Below are 12,876 nucleotides of genomic sequence, written 5' to 3' on the forward strand. Positions count from 1 at the left end.
GGGTTCTGCTGGGCTCAGTACTAGGTCCCTTGCTTTTTGTGGTATATATTAATGATTTGGACTTAAATGTAGGGGGTATGATTAAGAAGTCATTTAAAAGTACCTGGGGATGTGCATCTGAAGTGCCGTAACCTATATGGCTATGGACCAAGTGCTGGAAAGTGGGATTAGGCTGGGTGGCTCGTTTTCGGCCGGCGCGGACACGATGGGCCGAATGGCCTCCTTCTGTGCCGTAAATTTTCTGATTCTATGATTTTTGTAGTGCCTTTCATGACCTCCGGACTTTCCAAAGCACTTTACAGCCAATAAAGTACTTTTGAAAAGTAGTCATTGTTGTAATGTAGGAAGCGCCTCATACATCCTCAGGACATCAAAAAGTATTTTACAGCCAATGAATTATTTAGGAATGTACGGGACTGGGAAAGGCCATTGCAGTCTATCTCACCAGTCCCAGTATCCAAGAAATATCACATCCTATGATATCTGTCATACTCCTAACAAATTTTTCTCCAGGTCTCCTGAACTCTCCTGAACTTGCTGATAGAGACAGCAGGAGCTGATTGTCTTAGTAACCCATTCTATACATTCACCACCTTCTGCTAAACTATCCTTTCCCAGCACCCCTCTAAGTTTGAGACTATGCCCTCTTCTAAAATCTTTGTCTCTTTTATCTTTGTCTTTTAATTCAATATTTCTTACCCTCTATTTATTTTGCTTTCTGTACCTGATTTGACATTGAAGTTACTATTCCTGGTTCTGACTCTGTGTAGCTTATTCAATCCGATTGGTTAAGGGGATAGACAGTTGCTTGCCCCGTTCATACAGGTCCCAGATGCCCGGGAGAGGGCAATGCGTTGCATTGAGAGCCCCACGAGAGGAACTGTGCAAAAGCCCATAGGCAAGTGTCAGTCTACCGAATACCGTTCCTTCGTCGCTCAAAGCAGGCCCACGCCCACCCCCTCCCCCACCTGCAGGCCACTCGGCGTCGGGGCTAGCCAGAATTGGTCAGTCCCCATCCAGCAAGCTCTATCAGGATGTCTAATTGGCTTCCGCAGCAACCCAGCTCAATGCAAATCCAGCCGAAGACCCGATTTCGCTCAGGTCTCAGGCCAGCATCTTTGGGAACATGTTGGGATTGCGTCTCCCTTTTCACGCCGGCATGAGGTTAACTGACATGAGTTGAATTTCTTTCCCAGAGAAGTCCAGCTAGGGAAGGGGAGATTCAGAGATGGACCATGTAAAGGTAAGGGAGAGGTAGAAAAGTGAAGGAAAATTAATAAAATTCTCTAGATCATGGAGGTGCTAACTCGAGGGCAGCAGCTTGCTCTCAGGCAACAGCAACAACAAAAAAAATCAACATGCACCCTGGACAACTCTCATCTATCGCTTAGTGGTCAGTCATGAAGCAGCTTTGGCAGAGAATTAGAAGCACGTCCTCGCCGCTTTTTAACTTTTGTATTTGCTTTTGTTTACAAAAAAATACCGCATGCCTCGAGAATTATCCTGTTTCTCCAGCAGCAATACGAGTCCGTCAAATGCTGCTGGTCACTGAAAGTTTCATTCCTAAATGCTGCCCACTTGTTTTTCAGCACAAACTCCACAAGTAAAAGTTTCGAGATGTATTGGAAACTGTTGGATCGAGTGTTCATCCAGGACATTAGCACCCCACTAAAAAGAAAAAAAATCACTGTAAAAAAAAAAATCTGTAAAATATGCATGTTTCGAACGTTGTGAAGGAATCGCCTCCCTCACGGTAATAAGACACCGGCGGCTGAGGCGCCAATATTTTAATTACACGACCGATCTGCGGCTCACGTGCTTCCAGCTTCTTGTCTCTATCTGATGACGTGTGGAGAAGCGACACATTTGAACGCCATGACACTTTACAACGGTAGAAAGACTCCAGGCGCTGTGTGGAAATGAGGGACACTCCGTTATCAAACTGCGAGAGGCAGTTCATCCTACAGGCCATCGCCGAGAGACAGGTGCGGATCGAGCGCGAGCTCCAGGTGTTCATATTCCGTTCATGGAACCCGGCCCGGGCTGTGCCGCGGTGCCGCGGGCTCCATATGCTCTTTGCGCCAATAATGAAGGCGATGGTGATGCCCGTCGAAACCTACTTTATAGAACTACAGAGGTACCGCCAAATATATTTTTAGAAAACATGAAGTTCGAGCGCAGGGTCGCTAAATGAAAATAATAGAATGACTTGTGTTTGGTCCCCATCGTCGTCATCCTTAGTTGTAAATAGCAAGCTGCCGGTGCGCTGGCGATTAGGTTTTTTGGGTCTCTTGTAACGCTGTACAGTAACTGTTTGTTTTTGTTGCCCCAGTTCGGCAACACCTGCCAGGAGAAAGTTTCTCTCCTACAAGTTTGATTTTAAATAGTTACGAGTGCAGGTGGCAGCATTGTGAACTCCAGGTGAGTTTAAAAAGTTCCATGGGATCCTCTGAGAACTTTTTAAGGTGGGTTTAACAGCATTGAAATTGCACTCCATGTGGTGTCAAATTAAGGAAGTGCGAGAATACCGATCACGAGATAATTAGGGAAAAGGAAAGGCTCATTTCAATTCATCCATCCAGAAATACAGTCCCTCTATTTGAACATCTAATTGTTTCTTCAATGATTCCACGATTTTCTTCATCAGTACTCTAACTGGAAGTCCATTCCATATTTTGATCTTACTAACCATGCCTCCTAAATTTTCATCCAAATCATTAATATAAATAACAAATAACAGCGGACCCAGCACCGATCCCTGAGGCACACCGCTGGTCACGGGCCTCCAGTTTGAAAAACAACCCTCTACAACCACCCTCTGTCTTCTGTCGTCAATCCAATTTTGTATCCAATTGGCTACCTCACCTTGGATCCCGTGAGATTTAACCTTATGTAACAACCTACCATGTGGTACCTTGTCAAAGGCTTTGCTAAAGTCAATGTAGACCACGTCTACTGCACAGCCCTCATCTATCTTCTTGGTTACCCCTTTAAAAAACTCAATCAAATTCGTGAGATGTGATTTTCCACTCACAAAACCATGCTGACTGTTCCTAATCAGTCCCTGCCTCTCCAAATGCCTGTAGATCCTGTCTCTCAGAATACCTTCTAACAACTTACCCACTACAGATGTCAGGCTCACCGGTCTGTAGTTCCCAGGCTTTTCCCTGCCGCCCTTCTTAAACAAAGGCACAACATTTGCTACCCTCCAATCTTCAGGCACCTCACCTGTAGCTGTCGATGATTCAAATATCTCTGCTAGGGGACCCGCAATTTCCTCCCTAACCTCCCATAACGTCCTGGGATACATTTCATCAGGTCCTGGAGATTTATCTACCTTGATGCGCGTTAAGACTTCCAGCACCTCCCTCTCTGTAATATGTACACTCCTCAAGACATCACTATTTATTTCCCCAAGTTCCCTAACATCCATGCCTTTCTCAACCGTAAATACCGATGTGAAATATTCATTTAGGATCTCTCCCATCTCTTGTGGTTCTGCACATGGATGACCTTGTTGATCCTTAAGAAGCCCTACTCTCTCCCTAGTTACTCTTTTGCCCTTTATGTATTTGTAGAAGCTCTTTGGATTCTTCTTTGTCTTATCTGCCAAAGCAATCTCATGTCCCCTTTTTGCCCTCCTGATTTCTCTCTTAACTCTACTCCGGCAATCTCTATACTCTTCAAGGGATCCACTTGATCCCAGCTGCCTATGCATGTCATATGCCTCCTTTTTGACTAGGGCCATAATCTCCCGAGTCATCCAAGGTTCCCTACTTCTACCAGCCTTGCCCTTCACTTTATAAGGAATGTGCTTACCCTGAACCCTGGTTAACACACTCTTGAAAGCCTCCCACTTACCAGACGTCCCTTTGCCTGCCAACAGACTCTCCCAATCAACTTCTGAAAGTTCCTGTCTAATACCATCAAAATTGGCCTTTCCCCAATTTAGAATTTTAACTTTTGGGCCAGACCTATCATTCTCCATAGCTATCTTAAAACTAATGGAATTATGATCACTGGTCCCAAAGTGATCCCTCACTAACACTTCTGTCACCTGCCCTTCCTTATTTCCCAAGAGGAGGTCAAGTTTTGCCCCCTCTCTAGTCGGGCCATCCACATACTGAATGAGAAATTCCTCTTGAATACACTCAACAAATTTCTCTCCATCCAAGCCCCTAATGCTATGGCTGTCCCAGTCAATGTTGGGAAAGTTAAAGTCCCCTACTATTGCCACCCTATTTTTCTTGCAGCTGTCTGTAATCTCCTTACATATTTGCTCCTCAATTTCCCGTTGACTATTTGGGGGTCTGTAGTACAATCCTATCAAAGTGATCTCTCCCTTCTTATTTTTCAGTTCTACCCATATAGACTCAGTGGGCGAACCCTCGGATATATCCCCTCTCACTACTGCCGTGATGTTCTCCCTAATCAAGAACGCAACTCCCCCTCCTCTCTTACCTCCTGCTTTATCTTTCCTATAGCATCTGTACCCTGGAACACTGAGCTGCCAGTCCTGCCCCTCCCTTAGCCATGTTTCAGTAATAGCTATAACATCCCAGTCCCATGTACCCATCCATGCCGAGTTCATCTGCCTTGCCCATCAGACTTCTTGCATTGAAATAAATGCAGTTTAATCTAGACTTCCCTTGGTCTTTGCCCTGCTTTCTCAGACCATCTGTCCGGTCATGTTTTGTACACTCTCCCTTACTGCCTTCTGTTTCTGTCACCACTTTACTTCCCACTGACTTTCTGCATCGGTTCCCATCCCCCTGCCACATTAGTTTAAACCCTCCCCAACAGCACTAGCAAACACTCCCCCTAGGACATTGGTTCCAGTCCTGCCCAGATGCAGACCGTCCAATTTGTACTGGTCCCACCTCCCCCAGAACCGGTTCCAATGGCCCAGGAATTTGAATCCCTCCCTCTTGCACCATCTCTCAAGTCACGTATTCATCCTAGCTATCCTGTCATTCCTACTCTGACTAGCCTGTGGCACTGGTAGCAATCCTGAGATTACTACCTTTTGAGGTCCTACTTTTTAGTTTAACTCCTAACTCCCTAAATTCAGCTTGTAGGACCTCATCCCGTTTTTTACCTATATCGTTGGTACCTATATGCACCACGACAACTGGCTGTTCACCCTCCCCCTCCAGAATGTCCTGCAGCCGCTCCGAGACATCCCTGACCCTTGCACCAGGGAGGCAACATACCATCCTGGAGTCTCGGTTGCGTCCGCAGAAACGCCTGTCTGTTCCCCTTACAATCGAGTCCCCTATCACTATAGCTCTGCCACTCTTTTTCCTGCCCTCCTGTGCATCAGAGCCAGCCACGGTGCCATGAACCTGGCCGCTGTCACCTTCCCCTGGTGAGCCATCTCCCCCAACAGTATCCAAAACGGTATACCTGTTTGAGAGGGGGATGGCCACCGGGGACCCCTGCACTACCTGCCTGCACCTCTTACTCTGCCTGGTGGTCATCCATTCACTTCCTGCCTGTACACCCTTTACCTGCGGTGTGACCAACTTGCTAAACGTGCTATCCACGAGTTTCTCTGCATCGCGGATGCTCCACAGTGAATCCACCTGCAGCTCCAGCTCCGAGATACGATTGGTCAGTAGCTGCAGGTGGACACACTTCCTGCACACATGGTCGGCAGGGACACTGGTCGTGTCTATGACTTCCCACATCTTGCAGGAGGGGCATATCACGGGTGCGAGGTCTGCTGCCATGACTTGCCTTAGCTTAGTTACCCCTTTTAAATTACGTTGAAATTAAAAAATGTTAACTATACTAGGGACCTAGGTTCACTAAAAAAAACACTACCTGCTATAAAACCTGCAGACCTTCCCTTTCTTATTACTTTACTTACAGTAAAATGGTAGAAATACTCACCTGAACCTACTCACCAATCAGCTGCCTCCCCTGTGCCGCGTCACTTTCTGACTGGTGACGTCACCCCGAACTCTGCCGCTGGTCTCAGAGTGAGCCTCACCTTTTATACCTCCGATCCGATCCCGCTCTGGTCTCGGTGATTCTCCGCTCTCGGGCCTCGCCTTTTATACCTCCGATCCCGCTCCGGTCTCTGGTCTCGGTGATTCTCCGCTCTCGGGCCTCGCCTTTTATACCTCCGATCCGATCCCGCTCCGGTCTCGGTGATTCTCCCGCTCTCGGGCCTCGCCTTTTATACCTCCGATCCGATCCCGCTCTGGTCTCGGTGATTCTCCCGCTCTCGGGCCTCGCCTTTTATACCTCCGATCCGATCCCACTCCGGTCTCTGGTCTCGGTGATTCTCTCGCTCTCGGGCCTCGCCTTTTATACCTCCGATCTGATCCCGCTCCGGTCTCTGGTCATCCTAAACTGCTTTATAGCCAGTGGAAGTACTTTTTGAAGTGTAGTCACTGTTGTAATTTAGGGAAATCCAGTAGTCAATCCCCACATCATTCAGCGAGGTCACACAAACAACAATGAAGTAAATGACCAGATAATTTGTTTTAGTGATGTTGGTTGAAGGATAAATGTTGGACTGGACTTGGGGAGAACTCCCCTGCACTTCTTTGAATATTGCCATCTGAAAGACAGCACCTCTGACAGTGCAGCGCTCCCTTAGTACTGTATTGAAGTAGTTCAACATTCAGTTGGCTTTGTTGATTGCTGCTCTGCATTGGTTGGACATGTTCAGTGGCAACTCTACTAAGACCCTTGAGTCTCTTTCAACTTTCTCTTTCAACTTTTTCCTTCAATGCCATTTATGGAGTATGCGTGTCTCCTATTTTTCCTTGTGTGGGTCAGCATTGAGTTTCAGCTATAATTGTTCTATCCACATACATATTCTGTCCAACTCATTCTGTAATTTCTGAGCTCTCTTCCCTCGATTCCGCTGGTTTGGTATCATCTGCAAATTTGACCACTTTGTATTGAGTTCCTGAATCCAGGTCATTGATGTAAATTAGATACAGTAGTGGTCCCAATACTGAGCCATGGGGACAACCCAGTCAGTGTTCCCCCACTCCAGTATGACTCCTCTAATTCATCAGTATCTGTTGTTTTCTACTTTTCAGCCATTTCTCACAAATTTCCAAAATTTACTCTGAATCCCCAAATCATTCAGCTTAACTAGTAGCCTTTCATGTGGAACTTTGTCAGATGATTTTTTGGAAGTCTAGATATATCACACCATAGCGTTTTCCACAGTTCATGTGAGTTATCACTTCCTCAAAAGTCTAGGAGATTTGACAGGCAACGTCTTCCTGTTCTGCAGCTATGTTGACTGTTCTTTAAAGAAAGAAGCAAAGAACGTGCATCTATTTAATGTCCTCAGGATGCCCCAGGCTTCACAGCCCATTACTTAATTTTACAGTGTAGTCACTGCTGTTTTATAAGTAAGTATGGCGTCCAATTTATGCACAGCAATGCACCACAAACAGCAATGAGATGAAAGACTGGCTAATTTGTTTTCTGATGGTGTTGGTTGAGGGATGAATGTTAGCCAGGAAATTGGTAGAACTACCCTGCTCTTCAAATTGTGCTATGAGACCTTTTACGTCCACTTGAACAAGCAGCTATGGGCTCTAGTTTAAATACACATCTGAAAGTCAGTATCTCTGATGATGCAAAACTACGTCAGTACTGAAGTATCAGTCTAGATTTTGTGTTCAAGTTTCTGGAGTGGGGCTTGAACCCACAACCTTTTGATACAGGGGCAAAAGTGCTACCACCTGAGTCAAGCTAATACTTTACTAGGTTATCATTGTATTGGTAAACATGAAATTTACTCCTGTTCAATTCCATTATTTTACATGATCATAGTAACACTGTGTCGTAGTAGGTATAGCACAGGAGGAGGCCATTGTGCCCGTGCCGGCTCTTTGAAAGAGCTATCCAATTAGTCCCATAGCCATGTAAATATTTTCCCTTCAAGTATTTGTCGAATTCCCTTTTGAAAGTCACTATTGAATCTGCTTCCACCGCCCTTTCAGGCAGTGCATTCCAGACCATTACAACTCGCTGCATAAAAAAAGTTTCCTCATGTCACTCTGGCTCTTTTGACGATCACGTTAAATCTGTGTCCTCTGGTTACTGAAGCTTCTGCCTCTGGAAACGGTTTCTCATTTATTCTGTCCAACCCATTGATGATTTTGAACACCTATCAAATCTTCTCTGTTCTAAGGAGAACAACCCCAGCTTCTCCAGTCTCTCCACATGACTGAAGTCCCTCATCCTTGGCACCATTCCAGTAAATCTCTTCTGCACCCCCTCTAAAGCCTTTGATATTGGAGTATGGCCTGATTTATCGCCCCTTTTGAAAATGGGCACCATGTTGGTACTTCCAAGGTATCCAGTGACTCCGTCGTAATGATTGTAAATGACTCTCAAATTTCGTCCCTAGTCACTCTGTCTCTCACGCTGTTTCCCTTTCAGGTCTGGCCAGGCCCCCAAATCACAATTTAGACCACTACTTTCGCGTTGTTGTGAAGCAGAAACTGCTTTACAACAATACTAAAGTTGTATTTATACTGCAAAATGTACAGTTTTGCTGTAAATATACAGTGGATGTCTTTCTCCCTAAAACTCTGAAATGATTAGATCAAACAAATTTAATGTGTAATGCATTGAAAGAATGTGCCAAAGCACTTCACTGCCAATGAAGTCTTTTTGAAGTGTAATCACTTACGATGTAGGAAAATACAGCAGCCAATTTGTACACAGCAAATTGCCACAAACCAAGAGATATGACAAGAATAATCTGTTGTAGTGATGTCGGTTCAGGGATAAATGTTGTGCAAAACTCCCCAGCAGTTCTTCTAAGTAGTACCATGGGATCTTTTACGTCTACCTGAGAGGGCAGATGGAACCTTGATTTAACTTTAATAGAAAGATGGCACCTCTGACAATGCAGCACTTCCTCATTATTGCACTGAAGTGTTAGCTAGATTTTGTACATGAATCTCTGAAAGTGGGGAGGGGTGTCTTAAATGTATGACTTTCTGACTCCGAGGCATGAATGCTGCCATTGAGCAAAGGCTGCATTCTACCAGCTATTCGACTGAGATAAATAGACTAGGAGAATTAGAAGAAGATAGTAGTATTCGCAAGCAGATCATTACGGTATTTTTATATTAAAAGTATAATGTTGGATAGGTACCTCTCAACTTTACCATAATTGCTAATTAAAATAGAAGACTATACTTTTTGTTTCTTTTCTGAAATTATTTTGAAAAGCGAGCAATGGGGTGAGGGGAGGAATTCTATTTTTCTGTTCAAGGAAAATATAAATACTTTGTCAAATCCAAAAGTATCATGAATATGGATGGAATTTTGTTATGGAACTGCCATAAACTAAAGCCAATTTGTTTTAAATGTGACTGATACCCGATATTTTTAATCAAACAGCGTCTTGATGGAAGACAGACATACGATTATAGAAATATCAAGATAACATTTGGAACTGAATATGGCTGTTGTATTGTGGAACTGGGTAAAACAAGGTAAGTAAATCAAATTGCCAGCACAGTTGTAGTTCATCACTTCACACAGTCTGAAAATCTGCTCTCTTGTGGCATTTGTTCTTTAATGCATGAAACCTGACATTTTAGTTGGGGAAGAATGCAGTATGTTTGCACACCAGTGTTGCAGTGGTGTGGCAATAGGTGACCAAGATTTGATTTTCTTTTGTCGCCCATCCTCCCTCACCAGCTCGCTGTGCTACACTGGGGAGGCACCGAGTTACTGAGGCCAATCACCTCCTGGAAAAAGGGGAGGGGAGGGGAAAGGGTACTGTTGCAAGCTTACTATCAGCTAAAAGTATTACCAATGGAGGCCTTGGCCAAGTCAGCCATCTGTCTTATTGTCACAGGACATACGTGGCTGGGGAGACTAGAGGATTTGGGGGGGGGGGTGGTGTTTAGAAAAAATGTCTTGCAGTGCATAAATATGCAAACTGTGCTGTGCTGGACTTGCACACTTCCCCAATTTTGGAAAACGGTACATGGATACTGAAAATGTGACACCCACAATTGCACTAGCTTTTAAAGTACCAAGTGGATGATCCATCTCTGCCTCCTACCGATATCCCCACCATCACAGAGGCCAATTCGATTCACTCCACGTGATATCAAGAATCGATTTGAGTGCACTGGATACAACAAAGGCTATGGGCCCCGACAACATCCCGGCTGTAGTGCTGAAGACTTGTGCTCCAGAACTAGCCGTGCCTCTAGCCAAGCTTTCCCAGTACAGCTACAACACTGGCATCTACCCGACAATGTGGAAAATTGCCCAGGTGAGTCCTCACCACAAAAAGCAGGACAAATCCAATCTGGCCAATTACCGCCCCATCAGTCTACTCTCAATCATCAGCAAAGTGATGAAAGTTGTCATCGACAGTGCTATCAAGCGGCACTTACTCACCAATAACCTGCTCACCGATGCTCAGTTTGGGTTCCGTCAGGACCACTCGGCTCCAGACTTTATTACAACCACGGTCCAAACATGGACAAAAAAGCTGAATTCCAGAGGTGAGGTGAGAGTGACTGCCCTTGACATCAAGGCAGCATTTGACCAAGTGTGGCACCACGGAGCCCTACTAAAATTGAAGTCAATGGGAATCAGGGAAAACTTTCCAGTGGCTGGAGTCATACCGAGCACAAAGGAAGATGGTAGTGGTTGTTGGAGGCCAATCATCTCAGCCCAGGACATTGCTGCAGGAGTTCCTCAGGGCAGTGTCCTAGACCCAACCGTCTTCAGCTGCTTCATCAATGACCTTCCCTCCATCATGAGGTCAGAAATGGGGATGTTCGCTGATGATTGCACAGCGTTCAGTTCCATTCGCAACCCGTCAATGAGGCAAGACCTGGACTACATCTAGGATTAGGCTGATAAATGGCAAGTAACATTTGCGCCAGACAAGTGCCAGGCAATGACCATCTCCAACAAGAGAGAATCCAACCACCTCCCCTTGACATTCAACGGCATTACCATTGCCAAATCCCCCACCATCAACATCCTGGGGGTCACCGTTGACCAGAAACTTAACTGGACCAGCCACATAAATACTGTGGCTACAAGAGCAGGTCAGAGGCTGGGCATTCTGCGGCGAGTGACTCACCTTTCTCCCCAAAGCCTTTCCACCATATCCAAGGCACAAGTTAGGAGTGTGATGGAATACTCTCCACTTGCCTGGATGAGTGCAGCTCCAACAACACTCAAGAAGCTCGATACCATCCAGGACAAAGCAGCCCGCTTGATTGGCACCCCATCCACCACCCTAAACATTCAGTCCCTTCACCACCGGCGCACTGTGGCTGCAGTGTGTACCATCCACAGGATGCACAGCAGCAACTCGCCAAGGCTTCTTTGACAGCACCTCCCAAACCCACGACCTCTACCACCTAGAAGGACAAGGGCAGCCGGCACATGGGAACACCACCACCTGCATGTTCCCCTCCAATGCACGCATTATCCCGATTTGGAAATATATTGCCGTTCCTTCATCGTCTCTGGGTCAAAATCCTGGAACTCCCTACCTAACAGCACAGTGGGAGAACCTTCGCCATACGGACTGCAGCGGTTCAAGGCAGCGGCTCACCACCACCTTCTCAAGGGCAATTAGGGATGGGCAATAAATGCCAGCCTTGCCAGCGCCACCAACATCCCATGAACAAATAATAAAAAAATAAAAAGCTACAGGATTTTGCCATCTCCACCAATTGAAATTCCTGCCTGAAAAATGAATAGTGTAAATTAACTTTTTAAGACTCAAAGCCAAATTGAAGAAAGCTTGTGAAATCCAAATGTTTTAATGGTGCATTTTTACAAGTTTAAGAAGCAATGGTTAGATTTTAATGCACAGTTTAAAAATACATCAGTACCACAGTGCTGTTGGTTTATATTTTGAAAAGTGCTGATGTTTTTTAATTGATTCAGCTGGCAATCATTGCCTTCCAAATATAATGTTACGAGTACTATTTACTCCCACATGCAGCACAGCCTCAATGTAACACCTTTTTCCACTTCTGTCTTTATTTTGTCTTGGGTTAGAAATTTTACTGAAGTCTGGTAAAATCTGACTCTGAATTTGGTGCAGTAACAAGAAATTGATCTTGAAATTTTGTGCACACAGTTAAAGGCACATATCTTCTACAAATTCCCTGAAACTTCATCTGCAGTATATCACCTCCAGCACTCTTGTTTTTCTACACTTAACTTCTCTGTTAAATGTCTGTTACTGAACAAAACATACCATTTTTCTAATTTTGATCCTAAACACGCTCTCATCTAATGGATATGGCTCTATTACAGTGTGCCATTGTCCATCCATTGGTATAATCCACACGTACAGGACACAATTCCTAATATCTTAGAGCAGTTATTGCCAGATGGCGGCCATTCGGCCCATCGAGTCCATGCCGGCTCTTTATAAGAGCAATCCAGTTAATCCCATTCCCTCTTTTTTTTTTTCCCTTCAAGTATTTAACCAATTCCTTTTTGAAAGCACGATTGAATCTGCTTCCACCACCCTTTCAGGCAGCGAATTCCGGATCATAACTACATACTGCATAAAAAAGTTTTTCCTCAGATCGTCTTTGGTTCTTTTGCCATTCACCTTAAATGTGTGTCCCCTGGTTCTCAACCCTTCTGCCAATGGGAACAGTTTCTCTTTATTTACTTTATCTAAACCCATCATGATTTTGAACGCTTCTATCAAATCTCCTCTTAACCCTCTCTGCTCTAAGGAGAACAACCCCAGCTTCTCTAATTTACCCACATAACTGAAGTCCCTCATCCCTGGAACCATTCTAGTAAATCTTTTCTGCACCCCCTCTAAGGCCTTCACATCCTTCATAAAGTGCAGTGCCCAGAATTGGACACAATACT

General features: G+C 45.0%; 1 protein-coding gene across 1 annotated transcript in view; it reads left to right on the forward strand.

Moving 5' to 3' along the window:
• Nucleotides 1-1,846: 1,846 nt before the first annotated feature.
• The window catches only part of exosc9 (exosome component 9), a 64,251-nt gene continuing 53,221 nt past the window's right edge, over nucleotides 1,847-12,876 (forward strand). Inside the window, exons 1-2 of the mRNA XM_067993105.1 lie at nucleotides 1,847-1,985; nucleotides 9,394-9,488. Of these exons, the coding sequence (XP_067849206.1) occupies nucleotides 1,920-1,985; nucleotides 9,394-9,488 (161 nt within the window). The 5' untranslated portion in view covers nucleotides 1,847-1,919. The remainder of the gene's footprint in view (nucleotides 1,986-9,393; nucleotides 9,489-12,876) is intronic.

Source organism: Heptranchias perlo, chromosome 1 (assembly GCF_035084215.1).
Source record: "Heptranchias perlo isolate sHepPer1 chromosome 1, sHepPer1.hap1, whole genome shotgun sequence".
Taxonomy (NCBI): domain Eukaryota; kingdom Metazoa; phylum Chordata; class Chondrichthyes; order Hexanchiformes; family Hexanchidae; genus Heptranchias; species Heptranchias perlo.